At 34.1% G+C, this 20,074-nt stretch overlaps 1 protein-coding gene across 1 annotated transcript; it reads left to right on the top strand.

Annotated features, from left to right (window-relative positions):
- The first annotated feature begins 7,379 nt into the window (after window positions 1-7,379).
- LOC125494679 (uncharacterized) lies at window positions 7,380-7,775 on the top strand. The gene has a single exon (XM_048638366.1). It carries the CDS (start codon window positions 7,380-7,382, stop codon window positions 7,773-7,775), a length of 396 nt encoding a protein of 131 aa, XP_048494323.1.
- Window positions 7,776-20,074: the final 12,299 nt, after the last annotated feature.

The raw sequence follows: 20,074 nt of genomic DNA, 5'->3' as shown, positions 1-20,074 counted from the left end.
TTTGCGTGGGTTCGGCGTTCTTTGTGCAGTCCGCAGACCAATCCTCCACCGCGGATCGATCTCCTGGTGCGGGTTATCTCGGCTTGGGTATTTTGGCAACGAAGCCTTGGTTGGATTCTATCAATTTTTGGGCTTAAGGGTTAGGTTCCGGTGCTGCAATCCATGTCCGATCAGGGAAGGATCTGATCTTGCGCTAGGCGGGGTGTATGGCTGTGTAGTCTATTCTAAGATGGAGGATTTAATTGCTTTGGTGTGTTCCTTTATTTTTGTGTGTTTGTGTGTGATTTTAATACCCATCTGCATAAATAAATCTCTTGTTTTTATGGGTATGGAGTGGTGCGTTGAAGATCCATGGGTTCATGATTTTTGCCAGAGTTGCAAAGACTGCGGATGTATGCTCACCAGATTAATTATGCATCAACAGATAGAATGCCGAAACAGAGCGAACTCACATAATCGTATTGCTTCAGATGAAGGAAATTTTTTCAAGGCTATTTTTTATCGAATCTGTGATGGAGTCAATTATGAAGGTTCATGTATATCTGTGTAGTTTTCCAAATTTGTCAGAAATTTTTGTAAGTGCCGTTTGGCCTTATAATTAATGAAATCCTTATTCTTTCCATCAAAAAAAAAAATATTCTCGCTCTAATATCTTTTACCTTGCATCAAAATTTTCACTTATCCTCCAAAAGTCCAGAGTAAGAACAAAATATACAAAAATTACTTTAACCCTTTTGGCGCCTTTTATATTTTGCAATATGTATTTTATATTACCTCCATTCCTTTATAATAGTTACACTTTCACGTTTCACACTATTCATAAATTTTTCTTTGACTATCATTTGTGATTTATGGTTAAGAGAAAAAATATAGTCATAAGGGGTCTTGTTTGATTTGTCTCGATATACTTTTCGAATATCGACTTTTTATATATTTTACAAATACAAAATTAGAGATATAAACACTCAAAATAGTGTATCGGCATGCGTGAAAATTGTAAGTGTAACTCTTTTTTAGGAACAGAGGTAGTAAGACTTTAAAGATATATGTAACTTACTTTGTGAATGAATGTATTTGTAAAAGTCCAATTTTTCAATTTTCAACAATTAAATAATGAAAAAACATAGTGAACCTAAATCTGAAAAAAAATGATATATTGTATAATAATTGGAATGGACTGGATTCAGACTCAAGAAAAAAGTTTCAGACTGGACTGAACTGGACTAAAAAATTCTTGAGCAGTGACAGATTTGTTGGGCCAAGTGACAGATTTGTTTCATCAACTTCACGTCAGATTTGTTGGGCCAAGTGACTGATGTGTTGTCAGTGGCTCTGACGCGCGTTAGAAGCCATTGAGCAGCAAATCTGTTGTTGCCACGCGGAGGGTCTTTATCTTTTTTGTTTTAGTTTCTTCAAACAATTATTTTACAATGTTACAAAATTTTGTAACGTTAATTTAAAAAATCAGGTTATAATTTTAACGGCTATGAAATATTCTTATCTATAAATTGAGCCCAAATTTCAATTATTTTACCACACTTATTCCGAACCTATTTTTTTGTAATTACTCTCTTCTACCTACTATTACTTATACTAAACCAATATTATGAATTCAAATAATATTAATTACTCATACTCCCAAAATAATCCAAACCACCCACAAAATCCCAAAAATAATTTCCAAACCGATCCAAGTTTTCTACAAATTCCAAAATTACAAAGAATGTTTATGGTTTTTTAAAGCCGATCGAATTACCAAAATTCTCAACAAGTTACACAGCAATCCCCACAAAGTTCTCATCATCTACCCAATAGCATGCACAACCATATTTTCCTATATCCCAACATTTTCCACAATAACATGAACAAACTCATGAAAACGATGTAGTAGAAACCGAATATCAGAAAAAGCCACAACATACACCAAAGTTTCAATGGAGTGTAGATGAAGATCATGCACTCATTTCAACGTATCTAGAGTGCAAAGGAGATCTGTTGAAGGGAACCGACCAAAATAATGATTTTTGGGTCCAGTATTTGAGAGTGTGGAAGAGCCACGAGGACTCAATCTAACTTTACGCCCAAGGACATGCAAAGGGGTTACTAGTCGTTGGAAAAAAAATCATTGGAGATGCGAATGCATGGGTCGATATATACGGAGGCGAAAAGGAAGAAGGGGTTCGACTGCAAAGAAGAAGACGCCCTGACTGGATCCCCTGAGATGTGGAAAAAAACTAATGGGCCCTGATTTACATTGGACCACGCATGGAATGTTATGAAACACTACGACAAGTGGGCAGATGGCACCCAAATAACTGGTGGAAGCTAAAAAGGGTTTGGTCCAGACGAAGGTGTGAGCTTAAAAAGTCCTGACGGCATCAAGAAAGTTAAGAGTAGGAGAAAATCCCCAATATCCAGTTCTCCATCCTCTTCAGAATTAAAGAGGAGGATTAGTTTGGGAGAAGACTTATTTCTCAAAAGGAGCGTGATGGCTTGAGAGAATCAATAAAAGAGGAAGATAGAAAGTTCAAAATTTGGAATATATTAATGGCTAAGTCTTCCCTTAATTCAAATGAGAGAGGGATGTATGAAAAACTTAAGCTACAATTTAAGGATATATATGTTTAGTTAGTGTTCATATTTTTAATTGGTTTTAGTTTGCAATTTAATTGTCTCCTAATTAAATTATGAATGTGTATGTGTGGTAACTTTTGATTATCAATGTATCATTATCACTATCGCTTTAATTATTGTTTTCATTATTATTCTACTTACTATTATTATTCTATTTATTATTATTATTATTATTATTATTATTATTATTATTATTATTATTATTATTATTATTATTATTATTATTGCATTGAATTGTGTAATCACCTCATATTGAATAGTAAGACAAATGTATTGAATTGTCTACTCACCAGACTTTGAATAGTATGACAAATAGTACTGCATTGAATTGTCTACTCACCCGACTTTGAATAGTATGACAAACAGCATTGTATTGAATTGTCTACTCTATATTGTATAGTTTATTCCTACATTGCATTGATATGTCTAATCCGTAAATGAATTATTGTTATATATGTATGATGAATTTTTCCTATATAATATAACATAACTGCAACCATAAAATCCACAACTCCATCCACTTTTTCTTCTCAATCTTTTATGTTTCGGTTGTAGAAGAGTTGGTAGTATTATCAAGAGTCCGCCAAGCAATGGAGTTGGCGGCCGCTGGTGAATAGCTACAAGGAAGCAAACGTAAACTACTCTTGGGGGTGGGATGCGAGGAACCCCCTCCTACGCTCAAGTCAGTATGTGTCTACGAATGATTTAGAGAGAGAAGGTAGAGAGACAAAGATAAGGAATTTATGTGTGAGAGAATGTACCTGCAGAATAGTACTGGTGGACTATTTATAGAAGTAATATTCCTCTTACAGGGCGCATAATCCTTCTACACGTGTATGCTTGTGATGTGCCTGACGTAAGGGTTGATTCCTCTATCTGGTCTTGTTAGGTGATCGCCAACAACGTTGTCAAACCAACTTAGTGAATTCACTCCTTGAGTTGTGGACAATGCTTACATACATGATCGTGTCCTATATAATGTTTGTGGACCCCGCAGGGATGTCCGCTAACGTACTTGGGTTACACACATACAACTAACCCCCCCCCCTCCAACACACACACATCTTTTCGGGTCGTGGCCGCTAATGATGTTGTCTTGGACGCGATTAATGTTGTCATACTTTGATATTTTTGAGATTAATTTGTTGGATGCCACGTGTCGCTTCAGGAGGTTAAAGAATTTTGAAAAGTTAATGATTATTTTTTTTTCGAAAATCCCGCACATTACTTTATTAGGTTTTAACTATGCTTGACACTTGGCAGAGATCCGGAGAGGGAGTTGAGGATTTTTAAATCTTGGCCATTCATTTGACACTTATATAGGACTAACTTTCCTTTTCTTTCTTTTCCATCGCTTTTTCCAACTTCTTATTCTTCTTCTCTGGTTTTCCCTGTGACAGAACTCCATACCTGAAGCTTGTCTTGGTTGGAAACCGGCCTTTTCGTACTCAATTGTCCTTAAAAGTAGTTTGAAATCTTCGTCTTCACTTTTTGACTTTGGTGTGCTAAGAATTTAGCATTTGCCGACTTTTTTCAGGATTTATTTTGGGTTTGAAGTTCTTCATTTTCGATGGTTTTTCGGTCAAAGTTCGAGTTTTTCTGCGTTTTCTTACTCTTGGGGGTCTTGCTTGCCTCTTTCCGGTGACCGTTGCTCGTTTTCTTTAAGGGGGGTAGAATGCGATAGAATTTCACTTTTTTACCTATCTTTATGATATTTTTATGCATTTTTCTGTTTATTTTGACGATTTGCACATATTGGTGCAAAATAAATAGCTTCTCCGCATGAAAAATGTGTTCAGCGGTAACACAAGTGAGTTTTAAAGATGGTAAAAGGTGCACATGAGTGGAACAAGTAGATCTCAAATAAAAGTTGAGTTCAAAATTTTTGAAAATATGTGAGTGTTTGTTCTTTTAAGAGAGGTACACCGTGATCCCCCGTAAATTTATAAATTTTATAAATATATTTTATTATATATATATATATATTTATTTATTTACATATAATTTAGTATTAAAATAATTTATTTCTTTAAAAGGTTGACTATTTGAAAGTCAAAGGAATTATTTTACGGATTTAAAGAAGTTAAAATATTTTGTTTAGGCATGATTTAAAAAATTTTTGAAACACTATTGGGATTTGAAAAAGGAATTTAAATGGGATTGATCAGGAATCCAAATACTAATTAGATTAGGAAAAGGACTTCTAGTGATGTTAGTAGTTCTAATCATCAATCCTATTAATCATTAAACTTTATTTAAAGCCCAATTGCCTTTTCCTATGCCCAAAAGGAAAACACACATATAAATACACTAAACCCAAATTTTCCACACACAATATTTTCTCTCTCCTCACTCAAGAAATCCAGCTCTCTCTCTCTCTCCTATTTCTTTTCTCTCTCTTCGGTATTCGTCCTAGCTCTCCTTCGGCCTTCACTTCTTTTCTTCGCTGGCCTGCCGTCCCTTTGACCATTCACCGACCGCATGAAGCCGTCACTGATTCCCGACGGCGTTCCATCCTCCTTTTTTCCTTTGCTTCGGTTAATTTCTTCCTCCTCAAGTTATTTTAAATGCAAAGTTTATGTTTTTCAGATTCGTTTTAATATGATATGTTTAAGATTATAGTTTGATGATTTATTTATGAATCTAAGTTTATATAATTTATGTATTGAAGATATAAAATTCAAATTTACTTATTATGTTTAGATTGGATTTTTAATTATCAAAGCATGGATTTTTAGGGTGTTAAAGATTGAAAAATCATAGTAATATGTTATAAACTATAGAATTGATTATTCTTATAAATTTAAGTATGATTAAGCATGTTTAAAGAGAGTTTTAATAAATTATATGTTGCTGGAATTTTAAAAAGGATGTTATTAATGGAGTTTTATGGATTTTAATGACTAGTATAGTAGTAGTATGCTAGGGAGTATTAGTAACTGAAGTTTTAATGAGGCGACTTTTAAGACTTTTAAAGTGGTCTATCAGTTTGTTTACACAAGGTACATACATACATATGTGTTGTTTGATGTAGTATCATGATTTTAGGAGGGAAAGCTATGTAGTATCATGTATAGGAACTTTGTGAGTTCATATATGATTGCTATCCTTTTGGATTTTACATGTTTTATGCATGTGTGCGAAAATGTTCAGCATGAGATTTATATCATGTTTGTATGAAATATTGATGCAAACATGTAGGTTGGGAACTTTATATATTAATTCACATGGGGGAATTAATATATCTATTAGTTGGATTATGGTTAAATCATGTGTTTCCTTATATTACTATTTTCACTACTCTATGAGGACTGTTGGCCTTATTTGGTAAGTTGATAATTCATGCCTTTGAAGGGTAAGTTGGTTATTGGCTAGGTTCAACAAATAGGAAGGATTGGATTAAAGAAGGAATTAATCTTAGGTTGTAAGTTGTGTGATCACTTATTTAATCCTAAGATAAAATAAATGAAGTTGTGGATGTTTGATTATATAATATATGTGTTGCTTGTGTGTCATAACATGTAATAAGTGGTAAATCATGTGAAGTGAAACCTGGATAGTGATAAACTTTAGAGTGGTGCACGTCTAAAGTTGGACAATCAGGAGTTGGGGTACATGGTGAGCGTGCCATGGCTTTTTCTGGGAATTGGATTGATCATCATTCCTATTTTTATTTAAAAGGCTCCTCGATATCGTAGGTCCTTATTATGAAATACGGAGTCGCGCCCGTATTTTGTCTTCTTAGGTAAAAGTTGGTTTTAGTTAGACAACTCGCTCAAATGACTATTCCATCAAAAGTAATAAAAAGGTTGTTAAAGTTTAGTTCAGTAAAAGTTATCTGCGGATTGTTATATTGTTATTTATCCCTACTTAATATTTATTAGTATCATGTTAGGAATGTTTATTTATTACTATTATGTAGTACTAAACTTTGCTGACTACGTGCTTTGTTTGTATGTGTTGAACATGGCTTTGCCTTATTGATCATGTGATGACTCATTCTTGGTGAGCAGATTATTTACTGCATGGACATCTACAGGTGTGCAGATGATAAATCATGGGGTTTCGGGATTGGAGAGCTTATGTAGCATATTGATATGTCCATTGTTTTAGTAGATGCATTTATAATTAAGTTCGATTTGAAGTTAAAGTTAACAATGTTATTTGGTTTTAAAGTTACTTTGTTATTTGTTAAATTTCAATTCTAAAGTTTAGTTATATGTTTTCCTCTGCAAAATTCTGAATAAGCCGATACATTATCATATAGGCGATAATGCTTTGATGATTCTTTAGTTTAATATTTGAAAAGTATTTTTGGAAAAGAGAATTATCGGGGTGTTAAAACACGTATGTGGTTATGATGCGCCTGACGTAAGGGTAGATCCCTCTATTTTCTCTTGTTAGGCGACCGCCAACAACGTTGTCGGACCATCTTAGTGATTTGACTCCGTGAGTTTTGGACAATGCTTACATGATTGCGCCCTATATAATGTTCGCGGACCCCTTAGGGATGTCCGCTAACGTACTTGGGTTACACCCATACATTTTATTTTCTAGAAAAACACCACTTCAATCACCATATCTCCAAAATGAACTATGATTCAAATTCTTCTAGTTCAGTTTCTGAATTTTTTAATTACATGGTTCAAGATTACATAGAGCGGAGTCAGTTCGTTGATGCTGAGTAACAAAAAGAAGAACAAATTGTACCCCGCACTAGAAGATGTCAACGAACCTCTGAAAATATGTGCGTAGGGAACGTGAGGAAGCTCGTGAAAGATTATTTCATCAACGAACCTCTATACCCCGAGAACATTTTTCGTCAAAGGTTCCATATGCACAAGCATATTTTCCTTCGTATTGTCGAAAGTGTAACAACTGAAGATGAGTTCTTTACGCAAAAATCGGATGCTACTAGAAGGATGGGTGCATATGCACTACAAAAATGCATAGCGGCTATTAGAATGTTGGCATATGGTTCATCCTTTGATGCTAATATTGACGAGTACCTGAAAATTGCTTTAAGTACCGCTAGAAAATGCCTTCTTCATTTTGTCGAAGGGGTTGTTGCTAGATTCGGACCTGAATACTTGAGGGAGGCAAATCAAAATGGCATTGAGCATCTCCTACATGAAGAATAGCGTCGTGGCTTCCCAGACGTAATGGGAAGTATCGATTGCATGCATTGGAACTGCAAGAATTGTCCTCCAGGTTGGAAAGGAATGTATCAAGGAAGAAGCAAAATAACAATAACAATAATCTTAGAAGCGGTTCCTTCAAGTGACTTATGGATATGACATGCTTTTTTTTGGCACCCCAGGTTCATGCAATGATATAAACGTATTTCAAAGGTCTCCCGTATTTGATGATGTTCTACAACGAAAAGCTCCAGAAGTCAATTTCTCAGTCAATGGGACAACTTATAACATGGATTATTATCTTACATATGACATATACCCGAGATGGTCAATATTCATCCCCAAGCAAAGATTATTCACACAATATCAAGAACCTGTTAGAAAAGATGTAGATTTTGCATTCAGGATTTAGCGAGCTAGATTTGCAATTATACACAAACTTGCTCTCGCATGTGATAAGGACATATTGTGGAAAATAATCATGGCATGTATCATCATGCACAATATGATTGTTGAAGATGAGCGTGATACTTATCAAAATTATCAAGATCCGAACGAGTATGATCAAGTTCAACCTCGAAATAGCGAGGGATCATCTAACCAAGCCGAAGGAGACTCATTCGTCGTGCACAACGAAAGATTCGAGGCACGAAATTTAGGTGCATACATGGAGAGAGGATCCGAGATGTGAGACGGGAAAACTCACAATGGCGTAAGTTTGGGCCTAATTGTCAAGTTAATTAAATAGATTTTATTTAATTGCTTATGGTTTATGTAATTTAAAATTTCATGTATTTGTGTTTTTTTAAATTATCTATCTTATGTAATGTGTTCTTTGTTTTTAATTATAATGTCAAGTTAACGTAATTTAATTTTACGTAAGCTAATTAGCACATACACTAATTTAAGTTAATGCAAGCTAATTATCTAATTAGCTTTTAACGTAAATTGATTTAAATCATCAACTTCATATAAAAATAAACATGTGGCAAGAGATAGAGTAATATGTAGGAGAGAGAAATAGAAAAACCAAGAATAGCCCACCCATTAAGAGGAAAAAAAGATGAGTTGGAAGTTTAGTGGGATGTGAGGTGTAAGAAGGAGGAAAGGAGAGAAAATGACAAAAACTGAAAGACCAACCAACCCATTGGTAGGGGTGTTCATTAAAAACTGAAACACCATACCGAAATATCGACAAAATCGATCTAAATGGGTGGCTACCGTACTGACAATTTTTTTATTGGTACGATTACCGAACCGATAAAATTAGCGGTTAAACGGTACGATTACGGTTATGATTTTTGAGTGAACGATTAACCAAAATACCGAAATATTTTTTTCTCTACTTAATTGTTGTGAAACTTTTTCAAACAATTACATTAATTCTAATATTTGTTGCTAAGTTACAACAATTAGAGGAAATACTACCTCTGTTTTTATTTAGTTGCAACGTTTTGACTTTCACGCTTGCCAATGTACAATTTCAAATCGTTTTATCTCTAATTGTATGTAAGTAAAAATTATAAAAATTTGATATTATGAAAGCTTATATCGAAACGAATCAAACAAGACCCCACATGATTATATTTTGTTTAACATATAAATCAATAAATGTGGTCAAATAAGAGAACATGAATAGTGCAATTTGTCAAACGTTGCAACTAAAAGAAAACGGAGGTAGTATGTAATTATTTGAAAACTCTAGTACTAATATAAACACTATAATTAGGAAATGAAGTGAATTCTTAGTGTTGGTTATGTTTTCCAACTGATTTATTATCCACTTTATAATAAATTTTATATTAGAGTATATATAATCTTTAAAATATATGCACAAAACAATTGAAAATTTATATGTACATTAAGTAAAACATAATAGTATAACTTAAATAATGGTTAACCGAAAAATCGTATCGAAAAAACGGTTAACCGCTTAGGCGGTAACCGGTCTATACGGTTACGTTTCGCAAAAAGAGCAAACCGAAACTTTCAATTGCCGAACCAAAATATTTTTTCGGGAGGTTAACCACCCATGAACACCCCTACCCATTGGTGGTGCTCTAACCGTTGACACCACTTAGTTAATTTTTTTAAGCGCAATGATACAGATGAGATTTGATTTTAAATCTTCCCATCTAATTTATGAAACTAAATTAACACGAATATGATGAATTGATCAGACTGAAAATTGACTTCTATTGTTATTGTCTCGTACTAGATATTTAAGTATTTTTTTTATATATATATTTATAGATAAACTAACTTTTTGGCCTATGCAAGAAGCACGAAATATTCTTTGTTAAATAAACATAATGTTATTTAATAAATAACCCAATGTATTTTTTTTTGGAAAGGTTTGGTTACAAAATCTTGTAAAATAATACAAATTTATAAATACTTAAATTTGGACAACAATTACACCATCTCGCTGGAACTAGAGATGGTAATGGGTAGGATCTGGACAGGGTCCTCTAGGATTCAGATCCAGATCTGTTTTTTAGGCAAGGATCCATGTCCTACCCGGATCCACTGGGTAATAAGAATGAGGATCCAGATCCGTATGGATCCTATGGATCTGAGTCCTAAACGGATCCAAAACGAATCATTGCCTATTGTCTTCAAACTAACCTAATTTTCACAATAATTAAAGATTTTAAAAAATAAAGTCATCTAATATCAACCAAAAAAATACATTTAATTTTTGAAATAACCATTGCAACTACTTAAAAGTATTCAATTATCAAACTGTAGATTAGTTATCAACCCAATTTTCGAACTTAATTATCCTGTAAAGTCACACATTAATTAGAATAATAATTCGAAATTCAAGCGAAAATCCGTTTTACATGTACTAATATTATAATATTATCAGAATATAATATTAAATTATAATAATACTATAAAAATGGGTAAACGGATCTTGACCTGGGTAATATCTTAGGACCCGATCCAGATTCGTTTGTTTTCAAGGAGGATCCAGATCCTACCTGGATCCATAGGGTCCAAAATTTGAGGATCTAGATCCCGTCAAAAATGGATATGGATCCACTGATCCGGGTAGGGTCCATTACCCACTGCCATCTCTAGCTGGAACCAAGCGAAGGAGATAAAAGGTTTTGGGAGAGAAGCAAAAAGAATTTGCGAAAAGAAAAAAAAATTAGAATAGATTATTTTGTTATACTTAACTGTTCTTGTTTAATGTTTGTTTATTAAGAACAAGAATGACAGAAGGGGAACGAAAAATAAGAAGATTGCCTTTTGAACTGTTAAGAAAATATTGAATTTGATGAACTCTTCTTTTTGGCTGTGGAAAAAAATTATACTCCCTCCATCTCATAATATAGTGCTTGTTTCTTTTTTATACGGTCTTCAAGACGTAAATTTGACCTTTCATATCTTCAATTCTGTATTAATAAAAATATAAAAAGTTGATATTATGAAATTACACATTGAGACGAATATAACAAGATCCCACATAAATATGTTTTTTTATATATACAAATGAGAATATTCGGTCAAATATTTTAAAGTTTGACCCACCAAAAATAAAGTAGGCACTATATTATGGGACGGAGGAGTACGAATTATTTTATTTTGATTTATTAAGACACATAAAATTCAATAAGCCGAAATATATTGATTAAGCAAATTATTCCGTGCAATCTTCGTGGTCAATTGGTCATAGACAGATTCAGAGAGCTTTAAAAAGACAACAATAGAAGAAGATGGACAAGTTCAAGACCGAGACGGAACGGCTCAACGAGCTAACCGCAAGAAAATCAATTACTTCCTCCGTTTTTTTTTAGATGTTACACTTTCAAAAATTGTGGTTTTCTAGGCAAAAATTGGAGGAGTGATTAGGAGAGAATAAGTATAGGGGATTAAAGGGGTGGGGACCATTGCACATGGGGGGTTTAAGGGAAAGGAGGAGAGAGAAAAGAGGGACCACTAGTTGGTTCCCTCCAATTCTCTATTACTACACGCTGATGAGAGAGGGGAAGGGGAGCCAAAATTTTGGCAGCAAAACCAATTCCCTCCAAAATTTTCATAAAGTTGAAAATTTGCAAAAAATTGAAATTCAGCATTTCAAACATTGTTTAAGGCTACATTTTCCAAACTCTATCCTCTATATAAACCCCCAAATATAAATGAGGGCTTATTTCCCAAAATGAGGAAGAGAAAAATATTGTTTAGCACCATGGTTTAGTTTCTTTACAAAAATCAGATTGTTCCCACAAATCACTGCACACACATTGCACAGGAACAATTACAAAAAATTCCTACTTAATTAAGAACTGAAGTTTCCACAAAAAACTTCACACTTCAGTCTTCAAAAAATCTGGTCCAGCTTATAAACAGATGGGGTCAGCAAATGATGGAGGAGCAGGGGAGTTTTGCCTTCAAGAGCTGCTGGAAATAGAAGGCATGGAGGATGAGTTGCTGATGCATAAGATGTGGACACATTACAACAGTGATGATGACACAGAGGATGATGATGATGGAGGTACAGCAGCAGCAGATGGCAGTCAATCAGAACAACCAAATCACCAGGGTAACCCACAACAACAAAACACAGAAATAGAACACAATGTAAGTTCAACAACCCAAAAACCACACTTAACTTTAACAAAAAAGAAGAATGTTGGTTGATGACCTACTTACCTCTGAAGTAAATGGTAAATTTGCATGGGGTTTAAAAACAGAAATAGCAAAAAAGCATGGCATAAGTAGGATGACATTAGATAGGATATGGAAAGATGCAAAAAAACAGAGAGAAGCTGGGCATGCCATAGATGTGAGAAACAAAAAAGCAGGAAGATGTGGTAGGAAGCTTAAAGTATATGATGACAAATGGCTTCAGTCAGTCCCACTTAATCTGAGGACAAGTATAAGGGCATTTGCTGGATATCTTAAAATCCCCCCTCCACTGTTTACAGTCTATTGAAACGGGGCAAGCTGAGAAGTCACACTAGCAGCACCCACCCAAAACTGACTGAAGATCATAAGATTCAAAGAATGAAGTGGGTGTTACAACACATATTACCAGCAACAAGGACACAACCACCTAAATTTGTTGACATGCAAAATGTTGTTCACATAGATGAGAAGTGGTTTTATTTAAGTCCAGATATGAGAAGGTTTTATTTGCTTCCTGCTGAAGATGACCCTTATAGTTGCTGTCAGTCCAAGAGGTTTAAGATAAAAGCCATGTTCATGTGTGCCACATCTAGACCTATTAAGGACAGTGAGGGAAGGATGATACATGATGGGAAATTTGGTATCTACCCTTTTGTTGAGTATGCAAGAGCTAAGTATTCAACAAAAAAAGAAGGGCAGGTACTATGTTGACAAAGGCAATTGAAAGTGTTACACTACCAGTTATGAGGGATATGATAGTTAACACTATCATACCTGCCATAATGAGGAATTGGCCAGAAGGTGTGTCCAAAGAAATCTACATACAACAAGACAATGCTAGACCTCACATTCATGCATCAGACCCACAATTTATTGCAGCAGCAACTCAGAATGGATTCAATATCCAACTCATCAATCAGCCAGCTCAGTCCCCTGACTTAAATGTGCTAGACTTGGGGTTTTTTAGAGCAATTCAGGCACTACAATATCAATCATTTCCTAAAACCTAGATGAACTGATTTTAAGAGTGCAGGACTGTTATGATTTCTTTGACCCAGAAGTTTTGAAGTACACTTGGTTGCAATTACAATATGTTATGGTAGAAATACTAAAGTGCAAAGGGGGGAACAATTTCAAGAATCCACACCATGCAAAGAGAAAGTTAGAGAGATTGGGATTACTTCCAGAAAATGTAACAGTGGACCAAGCTGTGATAGATGAGGCAGTTACATACTTGAATGAGAGGTTTGTGAATGTAGGAGAAGCATTTGATTACTTAGATGCACATCAAGAGTAGAATGGGCAGAAGATGTGGCAAGTTATTTTTGAACATAACTACACTGTGTATGAAGGAAAACACAAGGCAGTGATGCAAGCATTTAATGAAGGAACATAACTGTTTGGTATATATCTAGTATAGAAGAAGATGAAGGATCTACTTGCACAAATACACAGGATCTACTTTTTGTTAAAGATTATGGACAACATGAAGCAACACTTCTAAGCAAACCAGAAAGTTTTTGGGGGGTTCTTGTTTAGTTATTAAACTATTTTGTACATGTTCAAGGACTGGTTTGTATAAGCAGTGATGCAAGCATTTAATGAAGTCAAGCAATTATGATTGTTTTTATTCTTTTGCATGTCAACAAGTTTAAATTAAGGTGTGTGTTTTTAAAATCCATCAGGGTTAATTCAATGGCTCATTGAGGAAGCAATGGATGATTTAAAACCTCAAATTATTGGTTTAACACCAATAAGGAGCAAATCATCTATTGCTCTTCAAGCCCAATGTATGAGTCCCTTCATCATTTGGATTTTACTTTTTAAAATACATTTGGGACTCAAGGGGGGAAGCAAGAGGGACTCATTGTGTAAACAGTGGGGGACTTAACTTAACTCAGCACCCAAAAACACAGGCAACCAAAAACAGAAGTACATCATTAGCCATTTGTTCATCCTCAAACCTCCTATCCAAACCAACACCCATAGGCTTCCCAAAAATACATGCTAACCACATACACAAGGCAACCAAAAACAGCCAACCAAAATACACAATCCAACCAAAAACAGAAGCCTACCAAAATCAGAACCCAACCAACACTTTCATAGGCAACCAAAAACAGCCAACCAAAATATTCATAGGCAACCAAATACACAATCCAACCAAAAAATATTCATACCCAACCAAATACACAAGGCAACCAAAAACAGCCAACCAAAATACAAAATCCAACCAAAAAAGAAGCCTACCAAAATCAGAACCCAACCACCACTTTCATAGGCAACCAAATACACAATCCAACCATAAAATATTCATAGCCAACCAAATACACAATCCAACCAAAAACATAAGCCAACCAAAAACAGAACCCAACCAACAGATTTATAGGCAACCCCAAATCAGACCCCAAGCAACATATTTATAGGCATCCAAAAACACAATCCAACCAAAATAATATCATAGGCAACCAATAATAGGCAACAACAAACCAATAGGAATTTCAGGGACTCAAATTAACTAAAAGGCAACGAAAAACAGAAGGCAATTAAAAGAGTTAGGATGATAGAACCTCAGGGAGTCAAAGTACTCTCCTTTCTCCTGATAAGGAAGCAATGAGTATCAGGATCAAGTTCAGATGAAGTGCAGGGACTCATTGGAATTTCAAGCTCACCCCCACCATCCTCAGCCTCCTCATCATCCAGCAGTTCTTCAACCACATCGAACACCTTAAAACCCCATCAGACTCAACATACATAGCATAAACAGTGCCTTCATCGTCGTAGACGTTGAAGGACTTAGAAGCACAACCCAAACACTGACATCTGTCCTTCCTCTTACACCCCACAATTTCCTTCTCCTTCTCCTTCCCTTATCCTTCTCATTCTCCTTCACCTCTTGAACTTTACCATTTTTCCCAACAGTGTAAAAACACGGAGCCTTTAAAGCACAAACAATCTCATGGGTAGAACGGAGAATTTCCTTACCTTTTCCCCCATCCCCTTCTTCCTCAACCCTAGATCTAGGCCTCAACCTCTGTGAAATAGGTCTGGGGTCAAAGATCTTCTTAACTTGGGGACTCATTTTTTTAGGGTTGGAAAAAGAAGAGGGACGGAATTCCCTTGGTAACCCCGTAACCTGATAAAACTCATCAACCACCACACCCAAAGCCTTGAAGGCATAAGGGCGAAGCAAGTGCTTTGCATCTCCACTGTCATAGAGCCTCCTTGGCCAAGGAGACCCAGTCTGCAATGCAAGCATCAACTCGCGAATAGAGTCAGACTCATCAGCATCGTCAGTTTGGAACAAGGCGTCAACAAGGGGTTGGAGGTCAGGCACAAAATTCTTCGGCATTTTTCTAGGGTTTTTTTCAAGAACTTTTGAGGGGAGATTTGAAGAGAAATCGAAAGTTTCAAGAGAAGAATGGAGAAATAGAAAGTTTTAAGGGGAGATTTGAAGAGGAAGTGAAGAAATCTAGAGAGAGAAAATGAAGTACAGTAGAGAGAGGAAGAGAAGATCAGAAGAGGAGAAATGAAAGTGGAGAGAGAGAAGATGAATTTCGTAGTTTTAGGGTTAGGGAATTGGAGTGGTTGGGGAAGAACTTTAATGGGGGGGGGATGAATCAGTTGGGGGAGGGGGGTTGAATCTATTAAATTATCATGGGAAGATGAAAAGGTAGTTGGGGGTTTTAATTTTGGTGGGAATGGTTAAAATCTGATTAGATTAGGTAGGGATTTAATAGGGTAGATTAAGAGTGTTTTAATTTTTAAATGGGTAGTTAGTAAGGGTAATATGGACATTTCACAAGGCAAAAGTTACTAAATAAGGAAATTTTAAAAAGTGTAACATCTATTTAAAACCATGCAATTTTAGGAAAGTGTAACATCTAAAAAAAAATGGAGGAAGTACATTAATTATATAGTTAGGCCGCAAGACATGATCGATGATCCTATATCAAATGTAGTGGAAAACACATATTCAGCCATTCCTAGAGGATCGTTATTAGTGGAACTTAAGGTTTTTTTTTTTTTTTTTTGAAGGGAGTGGAACTTAAGTAATTCTAAGAGAGCCTTATTCTTTCTCTGACTCGTGATATAGTGACGACGGTGAATGATCATTCATTGTTCGAATTATCTGGGGAATTGAAAGAAAATATCTAAGTTTAAATGCAATGTCAAGAAAAAGTGTAAGTTATGTTTCAGAATCACGATATGAGACTAAAGGTTGGTATACAAGTGATGCTACTGAGTAATATTGGTTGGACGTCTGGTTTGCGTAACAATACGAGGCTGGTAATGTAGGAAATTTAATCATCAAAGTTGTGGTCATTTCATATAGCAATGAAGGATAAGGTGGTATGTATATTCCATATAATGCTCATTCTGTTGGATGAAACAAGATTTCTTATAAGATTTCAGAAAAAGGCAGTTCCTTTTATTTTGTGTTTTGCAATAACTATATATAAAAATCGAAGACATCCCTATCGCATGTAGGTTGCATCTCCTAGGATTAGTTTTCAGCCATGGCCAATTTCATATGTGGGCATTTCTACAATCATGAGTAGAAAGTGCTTAATAATTAGGGAAATTCCCACTGGTAACCCTGTATTATGGAACAATTGCAATGGTAAATCGTTTTTCTTTTGAGTTTCAAAAATAACCCTATACTTAGTAATATTATACCACTGTGACATTAATGATGGTTTAATCGTTACTTCAACCATTAGTATTATTGGTTTACCTAACCCAGATTAACCAACATTAACTAATACAAATAAAATGTTCTTCCATACTTCATCATAGTGAAGAAAAATCTAATAATACTAATGGTTGAAGTAACAATTAAACCATCATTAATGTCACAGTTGTATAAAATTACTAAGTATAGGGTTATTTTTGAAACTCAAAAGAAAAACGGTTTACCATTGCAATTGTTCCATAGTACAGGGTATATAAAGAAGTATTCCAAAACATAAGAGCGAGTGTCGTAAATCTGTCAAACAACTTTATAATTAAAATAAAGGAGAATTTTGTCATTTTGTGTAAAGTGCATCAGTAATGCTTTGTCTTTTGTTTAAGTATGTGTAGCATCATTGTGTATTTCAATACGTCATTTAAAGTTTCTTATCTTTATATGATTTAGAGGTTAACCAAGCTTGATGGGTGGAGGTGGTGGGAAATTCACCTTTTTACTTTTGAGGTTCCAAGTTCGAAGCCTAATACCTTACTTGTGTTTCGGAATAGGATTCCCTTATATCCCCTACTCTGTTAAGAATTAACTTCTGTAGTTGAGCTAGTTGACATGCGAGAGATGCTGGTCCAATGTGATCATTTTTCTTACCAAGGGGTTCCCTGGTGGAGGCCTTTAACTTTCGAGTAGCACATAAGTCTCTCTTTGATCAATTAGATGTACAAAATCGTTTATATGCTTTGAATTTAGCTGGTAATCTAACATTATATATATATATATATATATATATATATATATATATATAATATATATATATATATCGGTTTTTCACCAAATACCCGCGACAAATCATCAAATTCACAATATACCCTCAATGTTTCAACAATTCACCATATACCCCTGACTTTTCATTTTTGTGCACCAAATACCCTTTTTTTAACTGCCGTTAACTCACCGTTAGCTTTATTTACAATTTTGCCATCATTAAACCCTAACCCTAATCTAACCTAACCTTAACCCAAATCTAACGCTAACCCAAAATGGTAAATAAAGGTAACATTGAGTTAACGACAGTTAAAAAAAGGTTATTTGGTGCACAAAAATGAAAAGTCAGGGGTATATGGTGAATTGTTGAAACATTGAGGGTATATTATGAATTTCGCGATTTATCGAGGGTATTTGGTGAAATAACCGTATATATATATATATATATATATATATATAATATATTATATTATATATATTATATATATATATATATATATATAAAACAAGGTTCAATTGGCTTATGTGTCATTCACTAAAAGAATCTATCCACATGTCATTTGCAAAAGCCCCGATCACTATGTTCTACCACGTGTAATTCTGACTAATGGAATGCATCAATTACAATCTTTGTAACTTTAGTAAGTTTGTATATTTATGTAGATTAATTTCTAACTATTTTCCTATTTAATATATATTTGCGATTTTTTTTGGCATTTTTCTCTCCACTCTCCACATCAAACAAAAAAATTCATTATATCATACACGAAAGTAGATACATACTGTCAACCACCTTATTTTTAATTCTCGGTAAAAAAAAATACCTTTTAAAAAAGTTGTTAAAAATTAAAGCTTAAATCATCAACTCAAAAATTCAATGACCACCTACTTATTAGAATTTAGTGGGGTTAAGGCAAAGAGAATTGGTACAACTTTTAATTAAACAAAAATATTAAGTGCATATTCACCGATTTGAAGTATAAACAAAAAACGATGAAGTGTGATATAAAAAAAACTACCATGTTAGAAAGTTGACAATCTATGATTCCACTCTCACAGTCTCACTTAGATTTGACTGGATTAAGAGGAAACAAGCGACATTGATAGAGTTTTTTCAAAATAGGAGTTTGGTTTATATAATTGAAATTAAATGGAATGAAAAAAACAACCATATTATTATACAACAACCATATTATTATACAGTCGGGCTATGGATGACGAAGATTGAAAAAATTCGTGTAAAATGAATTACCTTATGTAATTATTATACAACAACCATATTATTATAAATAATGTTAGCTCAAGAAGATTTGATATACCATTGTCAATAACCATCACAAAAAAAATAGTGATTTCGAAGTGTAGGAGTCTTTTAATGGATATATCTAATAGTAAGATAATCAAAGATCAAAGAATAACAAAGAATCTAGAAAAGGGGAAAATAATTTTATTCTACAAATAATCTTAAAAATATAATTAAGAAAAAATATCAAATGGGTGATTTCACAAGTTAAAAGAGGTACCTTTTAAGCAAAGTGTAACTTTTAATTTTAAATGGGTCACTTCTAGATTAATAAAATTGACGTATTTAAGGCAAAAAGTTACCCCTGTCCCACATTAATTTATTGTATATTTGTATATCTGTGTTACTTAAGAATTTGTATACATAAAATAGTCATCAATATTTTTCAGTATATCTAATCAACAAAAAATCTCCCGTGTATTTTATCATGACATTAGCTACATCAATCATTGAACGTACGGGCCATAAGTCGGTTTTAAAATATACTTTTTATTACACGATATGATTAGAAAAACTTTAAATCACGAGCTAATATTCAAACCATGATTTTAGGAGAAACATCCTAAAATCCTAAATTTACAAAACAAAATATTTCCGCGCACTTTAATGTTTATTTTGTTTCATCTATGTATTTATATATGTATATATTACGATTACAAGATTTTTAAAGTTTAAAAATGTTGTAACAAAGGATTTTTATATCATGAAATATAATTTTACATTTTACATTATTTCCATCTTAAAGGCACGAATTCTAATAATAATTATTGATTCAATAAATTTGAAACAAAAACAACTACTTAATTAATAAAAGAATTTTCATGCATTATGCACGAGTCCAAATCATATCTATATTAATCCTCCCGTGCATTGTTGCAAGTGGGTTTACTGGGGCCGGTCGTAATGCGT

The sequence above is a fragment of the Beta vulgaris genome, chromosome 2 (assembly GCF_026745355.1).
Source record: "Beta vulgaris subsp. vulgaris cultivar EL10 chromosome 2, EL10.2, whole genome shotgun sequence".
NCBI lineage: Eukaryota > Viridiplantae > Streptophyta > Magnoliopsida > Caryophyllales > Amaranthaceae > Beta > Beta vulgaris.
Note: the sequence above shows the minus strand (reverse complement) of the source record. Positions and strands in the feature narration are given on the sequence as shown.

Excerpts from the sequence above, each read along its gene's own strand:
- LOC125494679 (XM_048638366.1), top strand. The coding sequence starts at position 7,380 with ATGTGCGTAGGGAACGTGAGGAAGCTCGTGAAAGATTATTTCATCAAC.